This window comes from Oryx dammah, unplaced genomic scaffold (genome assembly GCF_014754425.2).
Source record: "Oryx dammah isolate SB20612 unplaced genomic scaffold, SCBI_Odam_1.1 HiC_scaffold_5, whole genome shotgun sequence".
In the NCBI taxonomy this organism is placed as follows: Eukaryota; Metazoa; Chordata; class Mammalia; order Artiodactyla; family Bovidae; genus Oryx; species Oryx dammah.
Genome location: NW_024070189.1, coordinates 63,679,412 through 63,705,177, shown reverse-complemented (window position 1 = coordinate 63,705,177; position 25,766 = coordinate 63,679,412). Strand labels below are relative to the sequence as shown.

At 36.7% G+C, this 25,766-nt stretch overlaps 1 protein-coding gene across 1 annotated transcript in view; it reads left to right on the top strand.

Moving 5' to 3' along the window:
• The first annotated feature begins 1,820 nt into the window (after positions 1–1,820).
• The window catches only part of DDX46 (DEAD-box helicase 46), a 48,555-nt gene continuing 24,609 nt past the window's right edge, over positions 1,821–25,766 (top strand). Inside the window, exons 1-13 of the mRNA XM_040240077.1 lie at positions 1,821–2,037; positions 4,357–4,545; positions 6,032–6,175; positions 9,926–10,022; positions 12,737–12,902; positions 15,339–15,490; positions 16,255–16,368; positions 17,636–17,801; positions 18,511–18,631; positions 19,203–19,378; positions 20,308–20,429; positions 21,757–21,835; positions 23,615–23,697. Of these exons, the coding sequence (XP_040096011.1) occupies positions 2,021–2,037; positions 4,357–4,545; positions 6,032–6,175; positions 9,926–10,022; positions 12,737–12,902; positions 15,339–15,490; positions 16,255–16,368; positions 17,636–17,801; positions 18,511–18,631; positions 19,203–19,378; positions 20,308–20,429; positions 21,757–21,835; positions 23,615–23,697 (1,626 nt within the window). The 5' untranslated portion in view covers positions 1,821–2,020. The remainder of the gene's footprint in view (positions 2,038–4,356; positions 4,546–6,031; positions 6,176–9,925; positions 10,023–12,736; positions 12,903–15,338; positions 15,491–16,254; positions 16,369–17,635; positions 17,802–18,510; positions 18,632–19,202; positions 19,379–20,307; positions 20,430–21,756; positions 21,836–23,614; positions 23,698–25,766) is intronic.

Sequence of the window (25,766 nt, the reverse complement as noted above, 5' to 3'; positions counted from 1 at the left end):
ACTTTTTCACTCTCCCTCTTTTTCATCAAGAGGCTTTTTAGTTCCTCTTCACTTTCTGCCATAAGGGTGGCGTCATCTGCATATCTGAAGTTATTAATATTTCTCCCGGCAATCTTGATTCCAGCTTGTGCTTCTTCCAGCCCAGCGTTTCTCCTGATGTACTCTGCATATAAGTTAAATAAGCAGGGTGACAGTATACAGCCTTGACGTACTCCTTTTCCTATTTGGAACCAGTCTGTTGTTCCATGTCCAGCTCTAACTGTTGCTTCCTGACCTGCATATAGGTTTCTCAAGAGGCAGGTCAGGTGGTCTGGTATTCCCATCTCTTGAAGAATTTTCCATAGTTTATTGTGATCCACACAGTCAAAGGCTTTGGCATAGTCAATAAAGCAGAAATAGATGGTTTTCTGGAACTTTCTTGCTTTGTTGATGATCCAGCAGATGTTGGCAATTTGATCTCTGATTCCTCTGCCTTTTCTAAAACCAGCTTGAACATCAGGAAGTTCATGGTTCACATATTGCTGAAGCCTGGCTTGGAGAATTTTGAGCATTACTTTACTAGTGTGTGAGATGAGTGCAATTGTGTGGTAGTTTGAGCATTCTTTGGCATTGCCTTTCTTTGGGATTGCAATGAAAACTGACCTTTTCCAGTCCTGTGGCCACTGCTGAGTTTTCCAAACTTGCTGGCATATTGAGTGCAGCACTTTCACAGCATCATCTTTCAGGATTTGAAACAGCTCCACTGGAATTCCATCATCTCCACTAGCTTTTTTTGTAGTGATGCTTTCTAAGGCCCACTTGACTTCACATTCCAGGATGTCTTGCTCTAGATGAGTGATCACACCATTGTGATTATCTTGGTCGTGAAGATCTTTTTTGTACAGTTCTTCTGTGTATTCTTGCCACCTCTTCCTAATATCTTCTGCTTCTGTTAGGTCCAAACCATTTCTGTCCTTTATCAAGCCCATCATTGCATGAAATGTTCCCTTGGTATCTCTAATTTTCTTGAAGAGATCTCTAGTCTTTTCCATTCTGTTGTTTTCCTCTATTTCTTTCCATTGATAGCTGAGGAAGGCTTTCTTATCTCTTCTTGCTATTCTTTGGAACTCTGCATTCAGATGCTTATATCTTTCCTTTTCTCCTTTGGTTTTCACTTCTTTTCACAGCTATTTGTAAGGCCTCCCCAGACAGCCATTTTGCTTTTTTGCATTTCTTTTCCATGGGGATGGTCTTGATCCCTGTCTCCTGTACAATGTCACGAACCTCATTCCATAGTTCATCAGGCACTCTGTCTATCAGATCTAGGCTCTTAAATCTATTTCTCACTTCCATTGTATAATCATAAGGGATTTGATTTAGGTCATACCTGAATGGGTCTAGCGGTTTTCCCTACTTTCTTCAATTTAAGTCTGAATTTGGTAATAAGGAGTTCATGATCTGAGCCACAGTCAGCTCCTGGTCTTGTTTTTGTTGACTGTATAGAGCTTCTCCATCTTTGGCTGCAAAGTAACAATATGTATAAATGAATATATAAATGAATGAGAGTGAATTGAAATGTTTGTAGCATCTCTTAGCTCAGGTTAAGGCAGATGTCAATGTACGTCCTGGGACAGCTCGGGGATATTTATGGCGCTTCAGTGTTGCTAGTGAGAAAGACCCTCCCAGGGTCTGCAAGGTTGAAGCACTGCCCACTACCGCATCGAGACCGGCGGGCTCCGGCGACTGTGCAAGAAAACTCGGCGGAGACAATCGGTTTTCGCGCACCCGGTGCTGTGCGGCCTCCAGCCTATAGGGGGCGCCGTGGAGCGACAACCACTTCCGGCCCGCTTTTTCCTTCCTGCCGCTGGCGCCAGCACGTCTTGTTTTCGTTGGCCGCGTTCGGATGGCAGCTGCCACTGTGGCTGCGGCCGCCTCTTAGTAGTGCTTCTTTCCCGGCGTGCCGAGGGCGGTGCGTTCTCCTAATCTGTCCGGTTCTCCTGCGCGTGGTTCTGAAGGGCGCCGGTTTCCAACAGCAGGCGGTATGGGCAGGGAGTCACGGTAAGGCGGAGCGCCGACCGCCGAGCGGCTTCTTTGGGGGCAACAGGCGGGAGTCGAGGTGGCCTCGGGGCCTGGCCTGGCTAGCGCGGCCCCACGTGTGGCCCCGCTGCCTGCGGCTGCTGGAGGGGCTGAGGGACCTCTGTTGAGGGATCGGCTGCACTTGGGTGAGTGGTAGGCACAGGGTTCAGCAGCTCTGCCATCGGCCGGTTCGAGCCCCTGGGGCGGGAACACCTCTCCAGGACTTCTAAGAGATCCCGCCATTTCCGCGGAGCTTACCAGGATCTTCTCATTCAGTGGCGATCCCAAGTGAATTTCTCACCACTTCGTGTTTGGACCATATCTTTGGTCCCTATCGATTCTTTAGTTCTTTGTGAGCGCGGGATATTTTCTTAAGTTAATTGAAAGGAGCGTGTGGTCAAACGTTTTTACAACACCCATGACTTTGTACATGACTAGGGAGAATCCCAGGGACGGGGGAGCCTGGTGGGCTGCCGTCTACGGGGTCGCACAGAGTCGGACACGAATGAAGCGACTTGGCAGTAGCCGCAGCAGTAGCAGCAGCAGCAGCAGCAGGCTTTTATTGGGCTACAATAAATGCTTGTAACATGGACATTTACTTTGTAAATAGATCTCAGACTTCTTGGTTACGTGTTTTTTATCCTTTTAATACTGAGAATTGGGACCTCTTATTAGAAATCTTTTCAAAAATAGTTTATATTGTTCCCGGGTTTGGGGTCTTGAAATTTTTATCTTTAATGTACAAATTTGGTTAATATTTAGCGGTTACTGAAAGATAATTTATATGCAGGATGTAAATAATAAGTAAGGTAGTAGTAGTTTGCTGCTGCTAAGTCACTTCGGTCGTGTCCGACTCTGTGTGACCCCATAGACGGCAGCCCACCAGGCTCCCCCGTACCGGGGATTCTCCAGGCAAGAACACTGGAGTGGGTTGCCATTTCCTTCTCCAATGCATCAAAGTGAAAAGTGAAAGTGAAGTCGCTCAGTCGTGTCCCACTGTTCGAGACCCCATGGACTGCAGCCTACCAAGCTCCCCCGTCCATGGGATTTTCCAGGCAAGAGTACTGGAGTGGGGTGCCATTGCCTTCTCCAAGTAGTAGTTTACTGAGGTATAATTAACTTTCAGGGAAATGGGCAACGCTTAAGGGTAGAGCTTGATAAAATTTAACAAATCTATAAAGTGTGTATTCGTTTAACTGGATAAAGAGTATTTCCGTAACTACGGAAAATTTATTTGAAAGTCTTTGAGATCTCCGTGGAAGCATTGGCATTTGTCTGGCCACCCAGGCGGGACACCGGGAAGTGATGTTTATTTGACTCCTCCTTCTCTCAGTGTTTACATCCCGTTAGATTCTGCACTCTGTGGCCGTCCTGGTTTCCCTGACTTAATTCAGGCCTTAATCATACATTGCTCAGGCTGCTGCATCTCCGTCCAGTTGATTAGCTTCCTCTGACCTTGCTCTTCTGATTGATTCCACCCCGCAGCCAGAATGATACTTCTGAAATAAACATAAGGTTATGTCATTTCCATGCTCTCATGTCCATTGTTTCTTCCTGCTTTCAAGATGAATCCTTCAGGGCCCTTCCCAAGAAGGTCCCTTCCATCCCTGAGGCCTTCTTCCCCACCGCTCTGCCTTGCATGACTTGTGCAGGAGGTTTGCTGTTGTACTTAACATTTAATTAGTCATTGAAATACCCAATTCCCAACTTTTGATACTTGTCAACAACTCTACACCTGACATTCTGATCCAAGCCTCCAGTGTCTCTTACTTACTTGATTGCTATTTACCTATTTTCCCTGCTTCTGCCCTTGCCTTTCTTTGGTTTGTTTTCTCCTTAGCAGCTAGAGTAATGTTTTAAAAACAGTAATGCTTAAAATCTTCCAATAGCCTTCTCAAAGAAAAAAAAAAAAGACTATCCTGATAACCGCCCATAAAACTCTCCACATTTGGCTACCATGCTCCTCTCAGCTGTTTTTCTCCATAGCTTCAAATGACATTGTATTGACTTTTTTTTAAACTTGTCTTCTCTTCCCTTAGCAGCACAAAGCTGTTTGAGCCTCAAAAGCAGGAACTTGGTCTCTTTTGCTTACTGTTCTTGCTTCTCTAACAGTTTTTCCTCTCTCTACATCTGGTGTAGCAGAAGAGTTCACTCTTTCCCTCTAATTTTAAAAAAGTTGATGTGTAAAAAGTCCTTTCAGGGTTTATCTGCTGAGACTTTTAGGGAAAATAATAAAATTTAAAAAAATGTAATAGAAGCTAAGTGTGTTTGCTAAGCTTAATCTTTAACTTAACATTCTAGCCACTATCGGAAGCGATCAGCATCACGGGGACGCTCTGGAAGTCGATCTAGAAGTCGTTCACCCTCAGACAAAAGAAGTAAACGTGGAGATGATAGACGGTCTAGAAGCAGGGATAGAGACAGGAGGAGAGAGAGGTCTCGTAGCAGGGATAAAAGAAGATCTCGGTCAAGAGACAGGAAGCGTCTGAGGTAAGACATTAATCTCCAAAGAACTCTTGATAAATTGGGCCTTCTCAGCTAAATTGGGCTTCTTTAAAAGTTTTGGTGGTTCCTTTAATTGGTGGTAGAGTTTAGTGATCTGTTTGCTGCCTGTCTGTTTTAATCCCAGCTGATTTGATTAGGTACATAAGTGATTTGCCTAGAACAAAACCTTTCAAACAGTATTTTTCCCCCCCTTCCTACTGTCAAACAGTATTTTAAGTTTGTAAACTTGAGATGGTATTTCTTGTAATCCAAAGAGAACTTAAAAAATATTTTTTTTTAATTAGAGAAAAATTGCTTTACAGTGTTGTGTTGGTTTCTGCTGTGCAACACCACAAAGAACTCTTAAAGCCCCCAGGAAAGGTTTAAAAAAAAAGAAGTAAAAGTTGAGGTAGTATGCCACTGAGGGGTTCTAATCTAATCCTATCCCAAGAAAGCCGATCCATGTGTTCAGAGCCACCGCTAGTGCTGACTGGAGAAGGAAGAACAGAACAGAGCCATGTCCACTTCTTGTTTGAAATGATTTTAAAGAATTTTTTTAGATTTAACCAAAGAACATCTTAGTTTTTAAAATCTTGTGCTTGATTAAATATTCCTTGGTACCACCCAAGCATCTGTAACTTCCCTGTTGGGGAAGAACAGTCTTTAAAATAAAAATAATCTCACATGCCAAAGAAAGTTTTCTAATAAAGTTTCTCTTTAAAATAGGAAAGAAGACACTGTTATACAGGTGCTGTGAACTGATCTCAGAAATAACTTTGAGTTTATCTTTTTGAGATACTGGTTCTTAGGGAAAATATTCACCCATAACAATGTGGATAGTATTAACTTAACTCAGTTTTATATTATGTGGCCCCAGGAACAGTTTCATACAATACAGTCAAGTACTTATTAAGCATCATATAAGATTTGGTCTCTTACTTTTTTTTTTTTTTTTTTTTGGTCTCTTTTTGATGTGAAAATAAAATTACAAGATTTTAGAGCAAAAAGGATTTTGAGATTATTTGGTGATGTCTCTGCATTATGTAGATTAAGGAAACAGACCCAGAGAGTTGATCTGCCCTGTGTATGTCACTAGCTAGTAGCAGCACCAGGATAGAAATGCTTATCTCCTAATTTTTATATCTGTAATCTTTCCACAGCCCCATTCTGCCCATTCTTATACTGAGATTTCAGCTGTCTTTGAAGTTTAGATTCTCTGCTCTAGGTCATAGATTTCGAGTAGCTATTAGTACATATTTCCTCTGTTTTTCAACAAACATCATTTCGAAAATTAGTATCCTTATTTTCCCCATTGACCGCTTGTAAGAACTGGCTTAACTTGTTCCCTGTTAAACTGATTTGATAGTAAATTGAAATCTGTCTTTAACAGTGGTAATAATTTAGAAGCTTCTTTCAACATGAGGCACAAACCATGATCTGAAATAGAAGTTCGACTTGGTCATAGAATAAATGAAACGTGTCCCCATTGCAGGCGTTCCAGAAGTAGAGAGAGAGAGAGAAGTCGAGAACGAAGAAGATCTCGAAGTCGGGACAGGAGACGTTCAAGGAGTAGAAGCCGAGGCCGAAGATCCCGGTCTTCCAGTCCTGGCAATAAAAGCAAGAAAGCTGAGAATAGGTAATGTTACCATTGGCTGTATCTATCATGCAGGTTGGGAACTCTCTTCCCTACATTAAAAAAAAAAAATCCTTGTAAATGCTGAATTTGGCTGCTACCATGAGCTGTTAGCTTATTTTCATTTCAATAAGTTATAAAGCTTGTAATGCTTTTAGAAGATACCTAAATTCTGTTAGTTTTAACACTCACAATACGTTATTCCTTCATTTACTACCTACTGTTAATGATCAGAAGTACATTTTATATACATCTTTGTGGGAACTGTGTTTTTTTCTTTGAAGTTATTTTCTTAGTGTTTCTACTGTTGATTGACAAATAACATTTTTACATTGCTGAACTGCTATTCATAATGGGTGAACTTTGCTTGTGTAAGTTAAATCTGCATGTTTCCTTAAGATGTTAGTACCATTCAATTTTGAGATATTAATTATATCTATTAGACATAATATGTTTACTCTATATTTCTCTTGTTAATGCTTTGTTCTTTGCCTATTACTGTTTCTAAAGTGATGTCCTGGCATATATAGCTTTGTTTCTGTTTTTTTCATATTGGTTATGAAGATTTTTCCTCATTTATTTTATAAATTTTACTTTTGTTTTATCAGGTCAGTGTTATAATGCCCATTGGGATAATTTTAAACTTAAAATATAAATTCAGAGAAATGAATGAAATATAAACATGCAGTTTATTAAATAAGTATAAAGCAAGATTCATGTAACCACCACCAAAGTTAAGAAATAGAACATTATCTGTATCCCACCGGAAGCCCTGCATGTTCCTTTGCCAACCCAGCTTTCTATTTGTCTAGATAAAATCATTGCTGACTTTGGTGTTAGTAATGTCCTAATTGTTTCTTTATAAATGGAAAAAGAATAATTTAGGTTTATGTGTTTTTTAATTTTACGTGAATGAGTCATGTCTTCTGTGTTTTTGCTAAACCTTGGGAGTTTGCTCTATTGCTCATAACATTGCTGCTGCTGCTGCTACTGCTAAGTCGCTCCAGTCGTGTCCGACTCTGTGTGACCCCATAGACGTCAGCCCACCAGGCTCTACTGTCCCTGGGATCCTCCAGGCAAGAACTCTGGAGTGGGTTGCCATTTCCTTCTCCAATGCATGAAAGTGAAAAGTGAAACTGAAGTCGCTCAGTCGTGTCCCACTGTTCGAGACCCCATGGACTGCAGCCTACCAAGCTCCCCTGTCCGTGGGATTTTCCAGGCAAGAGTACTGGAGTGGGTTGCTGTTGCCTTCTCCGCTCATAACATTAGTTTATTTTATTGCTGAACCACTATTCTGTGGTGTAAATATGTGTGCTCAGTCGTGTCTGACTCTTTGGACCCCATGGATTGTAGCCTGCCAGGCTCCTCTATCCATGGACGTTTCCAGGAAAGAATACTGAAACAGGTTGCCATTTCCTTCTCCAGGGGATCTTCCTGAACCAGGGATGGAAGCCGTATCTCTTGGGTCTCCTGTGTGGGCAGGTGGATTCTTTCCCACTGAGCCACCTTGGAAGCCCCGTAATATAAATATACCATTTTATTTATCCATTCTGCTGAGACGGATGTTTGAGTTGTGTTAACTTTGAGGCTATTATGAACATTCTTGTGTATATATCCTAGTATACATGTGTATGGGCCTCCATGGTGGCTCAGACAGTAAACAATCCACCTGCGTTGCAGGAGACCTGAGTTCTAGAGTTGGACACCACTGAGCGATTAAGCATATTAGCATATACATGTGTATGCGTTTCCCTTAGGTGTATAGCTAGGAATGAAGTTACATTGTCATGGAATAAACGTAGCTTCACTTTAACTAAGTAATCCCAAATGCTTTCCAAGGAGTATATACTAATTACACTTCCAGCAGTATATGAGAATTGTGTCCCTTCATACCCAGTATTAGATATTGTCATTCCTTTAAATTTTTATTTGATAACATGTAATAAAAATATCATTATGGTATTAATTTGCATTTCTTTGATTACTGGTGAAGTTGAACACCTTTCCATATGTTTTTTGGTCATTCAGATTTCTTCTTCTAAAGTACATGTTTAAAAAAATACACGTTTAAATCTTTTTCTTATTTTCCTATTGGTTTGTTTTTCTTTTTAAAAAATTGATTTATAGAAGTTTTTGTTTTTAAATGTTCCATATAATTGTCATTTGTTATATGAGTGGCAGATATTTTACTCTGATTTATCTTTTTCTCTGTAATGATACTTTTGAGGAACAAAGACTTGGAAGGAAGAAACATTCATAAAATGAAGGCAATTAATAAAAGGATGAGGAAAACCTGACAAGGGGTGTGAAAATTATAGGCTGTACTCAGTCTGAACATAAAAGATTAGCATGCTGCTTTACCAGTACATCAGAAGGATAAGACAGATCATAAACTAGTTGGGTTTATACCAGGAATGGAAAGCTGATTTAACATTAGAAACTCTTTATCAGTGTGATCCAAGATTCAAGGAGAAAAGCCATGGTTACTTAAGTAGATTCAGGAAAAGCATCTTATTAACTTCAACACACATTAATGTTTTAAAGTGCTTGGCAAACATGAATAGAAAAGTATTTAACAAACTGGTTATAAAATTAGGAAGCACTTTGAAAGAACAAGATATAAGGACTTTCACTACCAGGTATCAAGGCTTGTCTATAAAGTAGAAATCAAGAGTGTGGCTTTATTGTAGGGGTAAACAGATTACTGAAGCCTTATAAAGAACCTAGAATCAAATCTACACATATAAGATCATTTAATAAATGACTATGGTGGCATCATAAATAGTGGGGAAAAGTGTTTCCAATAAATGGTGTCAGGGACATTTGCTATCCTCTGATAAAATAGGATGGGCTACCTCATTCTGTGCGCAAAAAGCTTTTCCAAACAGATTAAAAACCAAGTAAGATGGTAAAGCTATAAACTTTTTAGAAGTTTATGCTAGAGAATATCTTCCTTACCTCTGAGCATCTTCATCAAAATTGGAACAATTTCTGGATGCCTTGTCTTTTAAGATGGATTTATTTATTATTTATGGCTATGCTGAGTCTTTGCTGCACGTGGGCTTTCCCCAGTTGCAGTGAGTGGAGGCTACTGCTTGTTGTGGCGTGCGGGCTTCTCATTGCAGTGGTTTCTCTTGTTGGGGAGCGCAGGCTCTGGATGCTGTGGCTTCAGCAGTTAGAGCTCACAGGTGTAGTTGTCCTGTGGCATGTGGAATCTTCCCCAACCCATGTCCTCTTCGTTCGCAGATGGATTCTTTACCACTGAGCCACCAGGGAAGTCCTCTTAAAAGCACCAATCATAAAGGAGGGGAAAGGTCAACTAATTTGATTATAGTACAGTTAAGGAATTTAACTCATTTTTAGATGCCATAAGTAAGGTCAAAATGCAAGCTTGTTGGGATTTGAAATATTACTACATATATCAATTATCTTATAGACTGTTAATGTTTTGGTGTAATTCTCCATTTGTTATGTTTTAAATTTCTTGTTTAAATTTTTGTAATTATTTTTACATGCTGTGTCCAATTTACCTTTGGTCAGTTTTCAGATATGGAGTAATATTTGCAGTTAGTGTTCTGGGATTAATTCTTCATTGTATTTCCAAGTTGCTTATTGCAACGGTATATAAAAATTCAGCTGAGTCTGGAAGTTTATTCCTTACTTATAAAGTAAAACACAAGTCTAAGTGTTTTAAAATGAATGTTTCGAAAAACAGATAGATGATGTCCCCCCCTCTCTCTTTTTTTTTGGCAGGTCTAGATCCAAAGAGAAAACAGATAGTGGGGAAAGTTCTAAAGAGAAGAAAAAAGACAAAGATGACAAAGAGGATGAAAAAGAAAAGGATGCTGGTGTATGTTTACTAACATAAATAATACTATAGTATTGAGTTTGTTTCTGTAGTGACTAGTTTTTGGTTTTACTGCTGTATGTTTTATTTTTAAGTAAATGATAGCAAATTTGTAAAATAAATATAAATGATAGTTTTCCCCATGAGAACATTTTTCTGAAAGTTACATATCTATACACATTATCTACTTTTATATATAAAATGTGATCATACTATATGCCCTATTCTGTGCCTTGCTTTTTTGTTGCTTTAAAATTATGAATTACTTTATCAATATATATCAATATATAAGGTCTTAATAATAAGTCGCAGTATACAAAGATTCTAACTTAAGTAGAATACTTTTTTTTCCTTTTGTTAAATTTTGGATATCTTTATGTACCTGTTCACATAGGTAGTGCTTGTTGTTTTGAATGCCTGCGTAGTGTTTTGTTGAAGAAAAGGTAAATGGGTATTTAGGCTGTCTGTAGTCCACAATTATAAACAATGGTAGATTAATCCTAGTACACCATGTGTTCTATGAATATAGTATAGGGTAAATTAATACCAGTAAAATAAATTACTTTGTCAGTGGATATACAGCTTTCCCTCAGTATCGGAGGGGGATTGGTTACAGGACCCCTTTGGATAGCAAAACCTTCAGATGTTCAATTCCTTTATATAAAATCACTTAGGATAACCATGGGTATTCTCCCTGCATAGGTTGTCATCTCTAGATCACTTATGATACCTAATATGATGTAGATGCTGTGTGAATCGCTGTAAATACAATGTAAATCCTGTGTGAGCGGTTGCCAGCCTAGGGCAAATTCAAATTCTGATTTTGAGAACTTTCTGGAATTTTCTTTTCCTGCATATTTTTGATCCAGTTAGTTGAATTTGGAGGATGAGGACTCAGATCCAGAGGGCTGGCTCTAAAGATTTAACATTTTGATCGATAGTATCAAATTGCCCTCCACAAATATTGTAAAAATTAAGGTTTTAGATGTGAAAATGTCTGTTTCCTCACATTCTTGCCAACATGGGTATTTTGAAATTTAATTTTTGCAGATGTTATAGGAGGTAATTGATTTCTTGTTATTTTGAGTTGTATGTCTTTAAACATGAGTAAATATTTTTAAGTGCTATGAACATAATGTAAACCAATAATTAAATAAGGCATTTTAAGTTTATCTACTATCTGCACTTTTCTTTGAATTGCCTATTCATATCTTTTGCCCATTTTACAATATATTATAGCTTCATTTCCTTTTTTTTGAGATCTATTTTTTTGTTTTTAGTGGTTCTTTTTTTAAGGGAACTGTTTGCTGAGCAGGTTATCTAAGAAATTATCACAAGAAGTCTGGAGGTCTGGTTTCTGATTTAGTTTCTACTGTGGAATGACTGGGTGACCTTGACAAAAAAACATAAGCTTTCTGGGGGTCATCTTCAGAGAGTATGGAATTATGAAGGATGTAAATTCAGGGACACAGGTTTTGTTTGTTTAAGAAATAAATTTATTTTAAAAATATAAATATAACCATATTATAAAATACTTGGAAAGTCAGAAATAATTCTCTGTAATTCTAGATACCCAAACGCCATCATCATTGCAGTTTATTAGTATTTTGTTTGACTTTTTTTACATGTGTGTTTCTATACCTGTTTATATAATTGTAGCATGGACAGAGAAGCCTGGTAGGCTGCAGTCCATGGGGTCGCTAGGAGTCGGACACGACTGAGCAACTTCACTTTTCACTTTGATGCATTGGAGAAGGAAATGGCAACCCACTCCAGTGTTCTTGCCTGGAGAATCCCAGGGACGGGGGAGCCTGGTGGGCTGCCGTCTATGGGTCACACAGAGTTGGACATGACTGTAGCGACTTAGCAGCAGCAGCAGCAGCATGTATAAAATTTTGATATTTATGATGCTTAATCTTTAAGTCCTTGACTGTGAAAATGATTTGTCTTTCCTTTGAAGAGTATTGTTGATAATCATGATACAAGCTTTAGAATGGCTGTTCCTAGAAAACTTAGACCTAAAGGCTAAAAGATCAGAACTTCTTAAAGATTTTGATAAATAATTTTCATTTACTCACTCGTTTGAAATAGAAAATTGTGATAAAAAATCCTTCTCATGGAGGCAGTCTTGGAGAAGTTTAAAGGATTTACAGTTGAGAGTAATAATTAGGGGACTTTGCTTGCCAGTTCTTTTAGTTTCCACTTTGACGGAGAAGTTGAGTTCATGTGTGCATATTGGTAGTAACTAAAAGGAGAGTAAGTTATAGTATTTGAAGTTTGTGTTTGGCTTCCCTGATGGCATGGGTGGTAAAGCGTTTGCCTACAATGCGGGAAACCTGGGTTCAATCCCTGGGTTGGGATGATCGCCTGGAGGAGGAAATGGCAACCCCCTCCAGTATTCTTGCCTGGAAAATCCCGTGGAAGGGGGAGCCTGGTAGGCTACAGTCCATGGGGTCACAAAGAGTCGGACACGACTGAGTGACTTCACTTTTCTGGTTTATTAGTTGAAGATACTTTTGATTGTGATTTCATTTTGTTAGTTTATTCCTTAATATATTAAAAAGATGTGTAATCTAAATCTGGTCAGAATTTAGGAGTTTTGTGTAGACACCTGTTTTTCCTTCTCTTTTTTTATACTTTGAAAAAGTTATTTGGAGTGTCAGTAGGAGTAAAACTGTTGATCCTTATTTTCTTCTATTTTTTATTTTCACCCCAAGAACTTTGACCAGAATAAGCTAGAAGAAGAAATGAGAAAGCGAAAAGAAAGAGTAGAAAAATGGCGAGAAGAACAACGTAAAAAGGCCATGGAAAACATAGGGGAACTGAAAAAGGAAATCGAAGAGATGAAACAAGGGAAAAAGTGGAGTTTAGAAGATGATGATGGTATATTCATTTGTTTACTAATAGCCTAAATAACAATTCATGTAGAATATTCTAGGATTATAAGTGATAGACTATTTTTTATTGTGAAAAAATACACATATTTACTATTTTAACCATTTTTAAGTGTACAGTTCAGTGATATTAAGCAAATTCACAGTGTTGTGCAGCCATCACAACTGCCCATTTCCAGAACTTTCCAAACAAAATTCCAAACAAAACTGCCTTATTCAACAGTATTCATCATTCCAAACAAAAACTCTGCCTTATTCAACAGTAATTCTCTATCCTGCCTCCCCCTACCTTTTCATTTCTCATAACATCTAATCTACTTTCTGATTCTGTGAATTTACTTATTCTAGGTACCTTAATAAATGGAATCGTGTAATATTTGTCTTATGACTAGGCTTATTTTATTTAGCAAAGTGTTTTCAAGGTTCATCCATGTTGTAGTCTATATCATAATTTCCTTCCCTTTTAAGTCTGATAGTATTACGTTGTATGTATATACCACATTTTGTTTACCTATTCACCTGTTGTTGCCTATATAAGTTGTTTCCGTCTTTTGACTATTGCGAATAATGCTTCTGTGAGTGTTGGTGTGTGCATATTTGATTGAATCCCAACTTTCAGTTCTTTTGGGTTTATACCTAGAAATGGAGTCACTAGATTTATTTTGAGGTTTTTCAATGCCCCTTTTCATATTTAAAGTTTTAATTGTAGAGTAGCGTGCAGTAAGGATCACTGATTTTACTTTAGAGTGGAGAGTTGGATGCTTATGGGCAGTCAGTAAATAGCTCTTTAATTATTTCACTTCAGATGTTAGTAGTGAGGGTAAGTTAAGGGCATGTTTCCAAGTTCCTCTGATTTTTTTCCTAACTTAGAAGAGCAACATTTCCCCTGTACATCTTGATTATTTTTTTTTTAATTATGAAACTATGATAGTACATTTATAGGAGACTTGGAAAATACAGGAAAAAGTTACATATATTTCCACTATATATTACAATTATTTTTAAGTAGATAAATTAAGGTTTTTAGTTGGAGTTTCAATATCAAACTCTCAAAAGTTAATGGAATGAATAGACAGAAAAGTAGAAGGATATAGTAGACCTCAAAAGCACTATGAACCAATTCAACATAATTAAGATTTATACAGTTTTCACACCAAAGCTGGATACAAATTCTATTCAAGTTTCCATAGACTGTGAACCAGGGGACACTGGAACATATCCAGGGACATAAAGCAAAGTGCAAAAATTTCATAGTCTACAGGTATTAAAATCATACAGTCTGTTCTCTTATGGTGAAATTATATTAGAAATCAATATTCAAAGATTTTTGAAAATAACAAACATATTTCAAGTGCAGTGTGACATTTACCAAGAGAGAATTTTGACATGATCATTGAAAGTCTCAATAAAGTTAAGAGACTGAAGAAACAGAGAGTGATTGCAACGAAGAAAGCAAGTAAATGAGAAATTAGTTTCAAAATGAGAAATTAATATCAAGGATACTTTAAAAACTCCATGTATTTGGATAGAAAATGTCCACTTTTAAGTGATGGTTGTATCTAAGGAATCATAATAAGGAAAATTAGAAAATATTTGTAGCAGAATAAAAATGAAAGAGAATATATCAGAATTTGTTGAATGCAACTGAAGCTGCTCAGTGCAACTAAATGCAACTTCACAACTGATTTTGATGTGTAAGATGTTAGTTAAGTGGAATAATGAGATTTTATAGGAAAAGGGAATTTTGCTCCATTTTTTTTTGTTAAAATCCCTGTGAATTTTTCATTTTCTATGAAAGTTCAACAGGGTGTTTTGTTCTAAATAGATTAATGGATTATGTCTTTAAATGGTGGTGATATTGTTGTTCAGTCACTAAGTTGTGTCTGACTCTGTGAGCCCATGGACTGCAACATACCAGGCTTCCCTGATGATAGTTATGTAAAAAACATGAGATTGTCTTTCGGAGAAGGCAATGGCAACCCACTCCAGTACTCTTGCCTGGAAAATCCCGTGGATGGAGGAGCCTGGTGGGCTCCAATATGCTATTAATTTTTTCTTCCTGTGATTAAAGAAAAGTGATTGAAAGAAGAGAAATAAACATATCCTTTTAGCAAAGTTTTTAGTTTTGCTTCTATTAGTGTAGTTGTAAAATAATATCAGAGATCCATTTTTTAGACGTATTAGTGTTTCTTCTTTTCAGTTTAATAGTTTATCATTTATTTCTTTTATTATTACTCTTATTCAAAACTAATGCTTGTTTGATTTAAAACCTTGCCAGTATGAGTATTTGAACTATTGTGCCTGGGTTAATTGATAAGGAAGGTATTTGGGTAGTTAAGAGAAAAGGCTTTTTAATAGGGGCGTGGTCTGATTGTGAAATAATCCCTTTTGAAACACATATTCAAAGTGTGTTCTGATATTTTAGATGATGAAGATGATCCTGCAGAGGCTGAAAAGGAAGGAAATGAAATGGAGGGTGAGGAGTTAGATCCATTAGATGCTTACATGGAAGAAGTGAAAGAGGAAGTAAAAAAGTTTAATATGAGAAGTGTGAAAGGTGGTGGGGGAAATGAAAAGGTATGGGATTTTTTTCCCTATTTTATTTTTAAAGATTTATATTCCTAGTTGAATAACTTGAATTCATTGTTGCATTGACCTACTATTGGCTTGCATGGCTTTATAAAGTTAATGATTTTGTTTCCTTCTGCATCTCAGAAGTGTCTGTGCTTTTTCTGAAGAGCAGAGATACTAGCAAATTTTAACTGCAAATGTCCTTTTAGAGTCATCATTACTATTATCATCTTTGTTTAGTGTTTTTGCTTGCTTGTTACTTTCTCAGTAGGTCCTTTTCCAACACTCCCATATTTTATACTCCTGATCCTCTTTAGTCTAGGTTTTCTTTTTCTTAATAGAATTTATTGACAAATGGTATAATTCAGTGTTGTGTTTGTTTGTTCCTTCTTTGTTCTAAAATCTTCCCAAGAGCAGTGATCTTTACCTGTTTTGTTTATTGATTCATCTTAAGATCCTGGGATAGTATTTGGTTTGTGGAATGAGTGAAAAGTACTATTTAATAGTATTTTTAAAATATATTATGTTACATAATATTATATAAAATTACATACTACATACCTAATTACCTGCGTGTTAATGTGTTAGGAAATATAATGCTGTTGTATTACATTTTTAAATTTAAGGAGAAAGTGGGCTACTGTTTGCTTTTGCATTAGTAGTCACTGACAACTAAGTTAATTCAAATTATAAATTGTTACAGTTATCGTTTCATTTGGTTTACACTTTGTGTTTCAACTTTAGCAAAATATTTCATGTTCTTTTTTTAGAAGTCTGGGCCAACGGTCACAAAAGTTGTCACAGTTGTCACAACCAAAAAAGCAGTCGTAGATTCTGATAAGAAGAAAGGTGAGCTAATGGAGAATGACCAGGATGCCATGGAGGTAATTCTTTAATTTTTAACTTTGTTCACAAAACAGCAGCCCACTCCAGTATTCTTGCCTGGAGAATTCTGTGGACAAGGGAGCCTAGTGGGCTATGGTCCGTGGGATCACAGAGAGTTGGACACGACTGAGCACATAGCACGTGATACCATCCTATGAGTATTTCTAAGGAAGCATTGATGGAGGTGTGTTTTTCAGTTACACAGTGTACTCTTGGGAGAAATTCTTGCTTTTCTCAACAGTATTGTAGCCAGTTATCCAAACTGGTAGAACATTTTAACCTCTTTGACTTCTTGTATACCTACTTTTTTTTAAATTGAAGTAGAGTTGATTTGCAATACAGTGTTAGTTTCAAGTGTACAGCAAAGTGATTCAGTTATACACACACATACATATTTTTAGATTCTTTTTCATTATAAGTTATTACAAGATATTGCATGTAATTCCCTTTGAAAGTGTGAAAAGTGAAAATGTTAGTCATTCAGTATGTCGGACTCTTTGCTATCCCATGGACTGTAGCCCACCAGGCTCCTCTGTCCATGGATTTCTCCAGGCACGAATACTAGAGTGGATAGCCATTCCCTTCTCCACGGGATCTTTCTGACCTAGGGATTGAACCCAGGTCTCCAGCATTTTACAGTAAATCCTTGCTGCTTATTTTATGTATAGTAGTTTGTATCTATTAATCCCACATTCCTAATTTATCCCTCCCCCTTCCTAGTCCCCTTTGGTGGCCAGAAGTTTGTTTTCTATGTCTGTGAGTCTGTTTCTGTTTTGAAAATAAATGCATTTGTAGTATTTTTTTGATTGCACATTCAAGTGATATCATATAGTATTTGTCTTTCTCTGACTGACTCCACATGGTATGATGTTGTCTGGGTTCATCTGTATTGCTGCACATATGTAGGCCAAATTTTGATTCATCCCTGTCCCTCATCAGTACATCCCAGATGTAGAATAGGGAGAGAAGAAATGAAGTGACAGAATGAAATTTTTTACTATTTTCATTGTAATGATTTATATAGAGAAAACTATAGCAGAACTTCATTAAAGCTATGTTAGAATTAGTTTTTTGTTTTAGTTTTATATTGTTACTAAAGCTTTCTATGATGGCAAAGAAAAAATAAGCTAAGTTGGAAAGTTCAGGAAATAAAAGAAGAGGAAAAGAATATTTTCTAGGAGTGGAACATTTTTAAAGTTAGGAATATTTCTTCCCATAGGAAGATAGTAATAGATTTAGCTCTTAATTTTTCTCTTTTTGTTACAGTATTCTTCAGAGGAGGAAGAAGTTGATCTTCAGACAGCTCTTACAGGTTACCAGACAAAGCAGAGAAAGCTTCTCGAACCAGTGGATCATGGAAAAATTGAATATGAACCATTCAGAAAAAACTTCTATGTTGAAGTTCCAGAATTGGCAAAAATGTCTCAAGAGGGTAAAATTTGTTTATTCATTTATTGGTTATTTTGGGGATAGGGGAAATACACTTCACCTTGCCTGGGAGGCATGTTGATAGGCCTGTAAGTTGATGGGTGAGTAGGAGAAATGTGCCTGACTTACTTGGAGAAATGAGAGTGAACTAGAACATGAGAAATCATTCTAGAGAGTGAGACTACTACATCCACAAAGATTAGGAATAGTTAGAAATTAGTATGTTTGGGGAAACATTTTAAAAAAATGAGCAAAAATTAGTTTGGCTTACATAGTTGAGCTTTTTAGGGTTGAAAATACTCTTCATGTGAAGTTAGCAAGTAGAGTATTGTTATGTTTTTCTCTTATTTGAGAATTAGAAACCAATATGAATCTGTGTGATATTGACGGAAAAAGCATGATCTGGGCAACCCTTGCTTAAAGAACAAGTGGTTGTATTACTTGTGAATCACTGTTCTTTTATTGCTGTTAGAATTTAAGTCAAAATAAAAGCCAAATTGTAGAAATTGGGGTGTTTCTTTTGTTCCTAGTTGGTTGCAACAGTAATCACTTTGTCAGAGCTGTTCAGTGCATTGTCATGGAGCTTCTATATGGAATTATCTTTGGGAACACTAAAAAATAATTGATTCTTAATCCAGCCATGCCTCATTGAAAAGTAGAGGGCACTAACAGAACAATATTTAAGAGTTTTTAATCTGGATTTTGTTTTGTAGAGGTGAATGTATTTCGGTTGGAAATGGAGGGCATTACTGTCAAGGGTAAAGGTTGCCCCAAACCAATTAAATCTTGGGTTCAGTGTGGAATTTCTATGAAGATCTTAAATTCTCTAAAAAAGTAAGTGTTGAGCGGTTGTCCACATTTTTCAATATCTTGCTACTGAAAATAACCTGTTACACAAATAATTCCTTTGCTTACATTTTTACTCTAATGGAAAATATTGATTTTTTGTTAAACAGCTTTCTCTAGATATGATTTACATCCCATAAAGTTTACCCTTTAGTTTACGATTTTCAGTATATTTATGAAGTTGTGTAGACATTACCATAATCTAATTTTAGAACATTTTCATCAAACCCAAAAGAGGCCTAGATCTATTAATATTCATTTTTCTCTCTTCTCCACACAAGGTAGTCTCTTACCTACTACTTTTTATAGATTTGTGTATTCTAGACAATTCATATAAATTAGATCATACTTATATATAGTCCTTTGTGACTGGCTTCTTCCAATTAACATAGTATTTTCAAATATTTCTACATCATCCATGATGTAGAATGAGGACTTCATTCCTTTTTGCCAAATAAAAATTTCATTATATGGATATACATTTTGGAAAACTTACAGTTTGAGAGCCCGAAGATCACCACAGTCCTTATTGTTGTCTTCCTATGGTTTGCTTTTTAAGGCATGGTTATGAAAAGCCCACTCCAATCCAAACCCAGGCGATTCCTGCGATAATGTCTGGACGAGATTTGATTGGTATTGCCAAGACAGGAAGTGGAAAGACGATTGCCTTTCTGTTGCCCATGTTTAGACACATCATGGATCAGAGGTCTTTAGAAGAAGGAGAGGGGCCAATAGGTACAGTTCCTTTCATTAAACTATGTTTTCAGATAACAACTTTTGTCAGTTAATCAGAAAGACCTGATGCTTTGTAATAAGTGTAACAATAAAGATGTCTTTATGTACAGTTCCTCTATAAATTTGGCACTTTGGGGCTGATTTCCCCTTACCAGCAGATGGAGTGAGACTCTTCAGAGCTCTGGAGTGACATCTCAGAAGTACAAAAACAGCCTCTCCTGGCACAGCTCAATTTTTAAACTCTGACTCGGCAGGTAGAATCCTCGTGCATCTATCTGTTTATTTATGTTGAGGTTTGTTCTTAGCCCATATTCGTGGATCTATAAACTCAACATAGAAGATCGTAGGGAAGTGTATTTTTGTTTTTGTTTTTTTTTTTGGCCTTAAAAGGCTATAGTGCCAGCGTTTCATTCAGGATTAGGTCTTCAGATTCAGTTTTCTTGATTCATTTGGCAGAGATCTCTTCTCCAAATTTGAATAGGGTTTTGGAAAGTTGTTCAGCTCCTCTTTTGGCAACAGAGGGCACAGTATGTTTCTCCTCTGTCTGTGCCCCTCAGACCCAGGTTGTTTCCGGAAGCCACGACATGGCTCTGCAGCACAGTGAGTCACTTGATTATCTTTGCTCTGTGATTTGCAGTTGAGACTGATTTGCGTTCTTTTCGACCAAGTATTTTCCTGATGGTTGAGTAAGGCATTTAACTCTCATTTATCTTCCTATAGCATGTTCTTAAAATCTGTTTAAAATTATCCTTCACCACAGTCTCTGCTATTATAAGACTTTTGAAATAGGATTTTCAGAGGTACATAAAACAAATTAAAACAAAAATTAGACTAAGCTCTGAACTTGACTGCAGAGGTTAAATTTAACACTTTAAAGATTAGCCTCAAGAATTTTGGTGGTTAGGCTTTTGACATATTTATCTTTTCAGCTGTCATCATGACTCCAACTCGAGAACTGGCTTTACAAATTACTAAAGAATGTAAGAAGTTTTCGAAGACCTTGGGCCTTAGAGTGGTCTGTGTTTATGGAGGAACAGGAATTAGTGAGCAGGTTGGTATAAAAGAAACATTCAGTTTTTTCGGTTTTTTGGAATTGAATGATTTAATAATGTAGAAATTATTTGTTCTAGTGTTTTCTATAATGATTGCTTCTAAAATCTTAAAAAGAAGTGTGATAATAAGAATGAATTATGTTAAAGTTATATTTTAGAATTTTTGAGTCATTTTCATATCTTAGCTTTACCATGCTTCTTTGCCTTTCCCTCCTCAAGGAAGCAGATAGTTTTTTCATTTTACAGATGTTCAGAAAGGTTAAGTTGACCGAAGTCTTTAACTTAAAAAGACTTTGTCTTAGAACCGAGTTGTTATGATTCCTGGACCAGCATTTATTCTTTAATGACATCTAAGTGACATCTTTAAAAGGTGGTGTTGAGTGTGATATACTAATATCAGAGTTTCATTTGCATTCCTAAATGATTTTAGGGAGAATTATTTAAACATACCTTCATTCACTCCAATCTTTAGCTTGGCATTTTTCTGTGTGTCTTCTAAAGAATGATAGCCATCAGATATTTTGCTTTAACTAGAAGAAGGAAAAAAAGCTGGTGAGATTAAGTTTTGGAAATGTTAAACTGCAAAATTAAATCTTTCCTGCAAGACTGCATAGTTGTTAAAAAGCTAGTGCATATTGTGATGCTGGCAAAAGGGATAAATGACATTTTCTGAGCATATTTAACCCGAAAACCCTTCTTAAGGACTTAATTTTCTCAAATTTTTAGATACATTTTGGGAATATTTGCTTTTGTTATCCCAGTGCTATTTTTAAACTTTGCACTTAGTTTTCTGAGTTTATCTTTGTCAATTTTTTTTGCCATAAACTATGGTTAAGAAATACATTTACTAAGTAAGCTGGTACATGCCTGCATATTTATATAGAAGTTAAAGTTTTATGATATCTTACATAGTTTGGTGTTTTCCATTTTACTTTGTTTCAAAAACAGTTTGTGACTTAAACTGATTTCGTAATTCATTAATGGAAACACCTCTGAATTTGAAAACCATTGACCTTTTACATTTCTTTACTTATTGCTCTCATGTTCCTTTCTTGGTTTTGAGGAATCGTGTCAAATTAAAATTGGTAAAATTCTCTGATTTTCATTGATTTCAGAGTTACAGCACCGTGTGGTCTTGTTGCTGCTACCTATTCCTTTAGTAGTTCTCCCACATTCCAAAGAATTAAGTAAGAGGCTTTGATATCTTCTGATCAGACCTGGCTATCTTATCTTATGGAGCTCTGCAAGGACCTCAGGCAGTATTTTCAAGTCTGTGAAGAGGCATTAGTGATAAATAGAGTATAAAATTTCATCTTTTTTTATTAGATTGCTGAGCTGAAAAGAGGTGCTGAAATTATTGTTTGTACACCTGGTCGAATGATTGACATGTTAGCAGCTAATAGTGGTAAGTTGGGGATAGGTTTTTGCTTTGTTTTTATTTGTTTATTTATTTTTTGGTTGTCTTTTCTCCTTTTTGAATTATGTACATTTCTGTTAAAGCAGATACAAGAAACCACCAAAGGGTTTCTTTCTACATTTCTTCTTAAAGCTGTAATATCTTAAAATTTATATTGTAACAAGCTTATTGCTGCAAGTGTTGATAATAATATTTTCGCAGTGTAATTAAAAATTTTTTTTGACAACCACTCCATCTGATGTTTTTTTTTTTTAAAGCGCTTAATCTGATTTTGGCCTACCTTTGCTTTTGAAAGGGTAGGGGACTATGTTTTTTTAATTGTACAATTTAAATTTTTTCTCCTTAGAAGCTAGTATTTTCTTACAATACTAGATAAATTAAGATATTGCAGCTTCAAGGACATTTATCTTTTGTAAATATTGCATGTTTTTAGCTCAAATATTGTGCTTTGTTAAATTATTCCCTATCAAAACTGTTACTAAACTGTTGACATTATTTAACTTCTGTGGAGAAAGGCCCTTCAAGATTTATAGAACTGGGCTTCCGAGACTTAAACCATCAAAGGTAGGTAATTTAAAGCTGTTCCCAATCGTGCGAAACTAATTGGGGCTGCACATGTTAGTATGGAGTACTTAAATATTAGAAAGCATTTATTTTGGCACATTTCTGTTTTTTTTGAAGAAAATGCTTTCAAAGGTTTCCATTGTATATTCAGTATATATATATAGTAGAGTATTTAAAACTTTGAGTAGTGCATGTTTCTAATAGCATTTTGCTTGGATTTCTGTGTTCATTTAATTCTAATTCTACATAAAGTTGGTAAAGTGATACTGATATTGATAAGTCATTGTGCTTGTACAGCATATGAAATGTTTTGGGCTGAATGCTGATAAAATAATTCCTTGTTTTTTCTCAATGCTGCATTAAGTATCCTGAAATTCATCTTGATTAATTTTACCTTTTCCCTTTATCTGTCCTTTTGGTTTATATTTAATAAATATTTCATACATGTTTTTGCCAGGTGATTGAATCAACAATTGATAGAAATGCTTGTGTTAATCCTTTATAAAGGGTTTCCTGTGTATGTGTTTAGTTTTCTCTGGCTAAGAAGCCAGTTGCATTTATTTAAACCAGTGGGAGCACTTAGTGAAATTGAATTTGTAAAGTGTATCTTTGTAATATAATATATTTGATTTCTTAAATTTTTGTGTAATATGTTAATTACCTAATGGTATTGAATAGCTTCTTATTATGTTTTGACATGCTCATTAGAAGCTCCTAACTACATGTAAGTAGGTTATGTACTACATAAAGTAAAGAGAGATTTTCTGCGTCTGAAGTAGTTAGCACTGGAACTTGCTTTCCACACATACGCTGTAATCTCTAATATGTTTTTTCCTAGGTGATGCTGTCAGATAATGGCTGATGTGGCTCGATGCTCCATCTCAGTCTTAGTTTTATGATGTGTTTTGGAGAGGGCTGTTTTCTGAATTTTACAGGTTCTTCAGGCCCTATGATGGTATGCAAGAGACGAGTTTGACAAAATAAAGGGCCTCATATACCCATTGTCAGAAAGTATATACCATTAGATTAAGACATTGTAAACGAAAATTTCTTTTCACTGTTTAAAGATACTTAACTTGCCCCTCTGGTTAGGTCAGGCATTTTAGTTCCCTTTACAGTTTTTTAAAGTTTTTGGTAGTCATAAAATGAGTTGTGACTGATTTTTAGTTTTCTTCTTGTCTTTATTTTTTTTCCTCATGTTAGGTCGGGTTACAAATCTTCGAAGAGTGACGTACGTTGTTTTAGATGAAGCAGACAGAATGTTTGACATGGGTTTTGAACCACAGGTATTCATTAAATTTCTTTGTGTTTCTGTCTATAAAATAAACCTTGTAATTGCCATGGCCTGAAATATTTGTATGATTTCTGAAATTCTCACATTTCTTTTGTTTGGTAATACAGGGAATTGAGGACGTGGGGAATTGAAATAAATATTTATGTTTTGGATTCTTAAACTTTTCAGGATGTATTTCTGCAGTCTTTCCTAAGCATCATTGATAAGATTAGTCTTAATAGAAGCTTAAGCTTTCATATATTATGATTTTCACTGTACTTCCAAATGGCTTTAACTTAGGCTTTTCACTACCTCATGATCTGGATAGCACAGGTTGGTTATATCCTCCAAATGTAAAACCTAAGGCCCAAAGCATTTGTCTAGCTTAGATTTTATGTTCTTAACACATGCAGTTTCCTTAAATGTAAAATTTCAGTGATAAAAACTTAAAACTCATTGTAAAAGGTGGTAGAATTTTTTCTTAAGAAGAGCAGAATGAGTTGTCAGTGTGCTACGGATAACAAAATAATTTTTTAAAAATATTTTTAAATTTTATTTTTGGCTTCTCTAGTTGGGGCGAGTGGAGGCAACTCTAGTTACAGTGTGTAGGCTTCTCTGATAGCTCAGCTGGTAAAGAATCCACCTGCAGTGTAGGAGACCTGAGCTTGATCCCTGGGTTGGGAAGATCCCCTGGAGAACGGAAAGGCTACGCACTTCAGTATTCTGGCCTAGAGAATTCATAGACTGTATAGCCCGTGGGGTTGCAAAGAGTCGGATACAACTAAGTGACTTTCACTTTCCTAGGACTTTAAAAATATGTTTACAAAGCTTGAAAAAATAAATTTGACATTATAAGACATATCTGAAGAAAATTGTGAAACTTACTGGAAAACATTAAAGATGGATTGACTGTGAAATTTGTGTAAAGATCAAATACTAAAGAGTAATCCTCCTGAAAAAGACGAACAGGCTAGGGCATAAGAGACGCCGCTTCTTGAAAGTCTGGTTCCTTCCCAGTTTAGGATATAGTTTTCTTGAGTCTACTAAGTCAGGTACCACTTAAATAAAATGTTGTTGCTGTCACATCCTATCTTCTTTCTTCTTCTTTTTTTAAAAATATTATTTATTGATTTACTTGGCTGCAGTGGGTCTTAGTTACAGCACATGGAATCTTTTAGTTGTGGCATGTGGGGTCTAGTTCCCTGACCAGGGTTTACACTCAGGCCCTCAGCATTGGGAGCACAGAGTCTTAGCCAGTGGACTACCAGGGAAGTCCCCTGTCTTATTTTCTTTGTTGGTTTGAGCAATTTTTTAAAAACCTTGTTACATTTTAATGGGTTTTTCAGGTGAAGAAAGTAAATGTCTGTGGGCAACCACAGTCTTTAACTGAAAATACTGGCATATGTTTTAAAGCCGTAATTTTGGCTGTTGGGTGGAGAATAGACTTCAGATTGGACAGGAGCAAAGGCAGGGAAACCTGTTAGGAGACAATTGAAATAATCCAGATGAGAGTTGAGAGAGAATTTGGACCAGGAGCCCAAGATTTCCACACGCCTTGGGTATAGCAGCCCCTTTCATAGATATCACATCATCTATGATTAGAATGAAAATGTGGTCCTGCGTATTCCTGGCAAGACCTTTCAGTTCAGTTCAGTTCAGTCGCTCAGTCATGTCCGACTCTTTGCGACCCCATGAATCGCAGCACGCCAGGCCTCCCTGTCCATCACCAACTCCCAGAGTTCACTCAGATTCAAATCCATCGAGTCAGTGATGCCATCCAGCCATCTCATCCTCTGTCGTCCCCTTCTCCTCCTGCCCCCAATCTCTCCCAGCATCAAAGTCTTTTCCAATGAGTCAACTCTTCACATGAGGTGGCCAAAGTACTGGAGTTTCAGCTTTAGCATCATTCCTTCCAAAGAAATCCCAGGGCTGATCTCCTTCAGAATGGACTGGTTGGATCCCCTTGCAGTCCAAGGGACTCTCAAGAGTCTTCTCCAACACCACAGTTCAAAAGCATCAATTCTTCGGCGCTCAGCCTTCTTCACAGTCCAACTCTCACATACATGACCACAGGAAAAACCA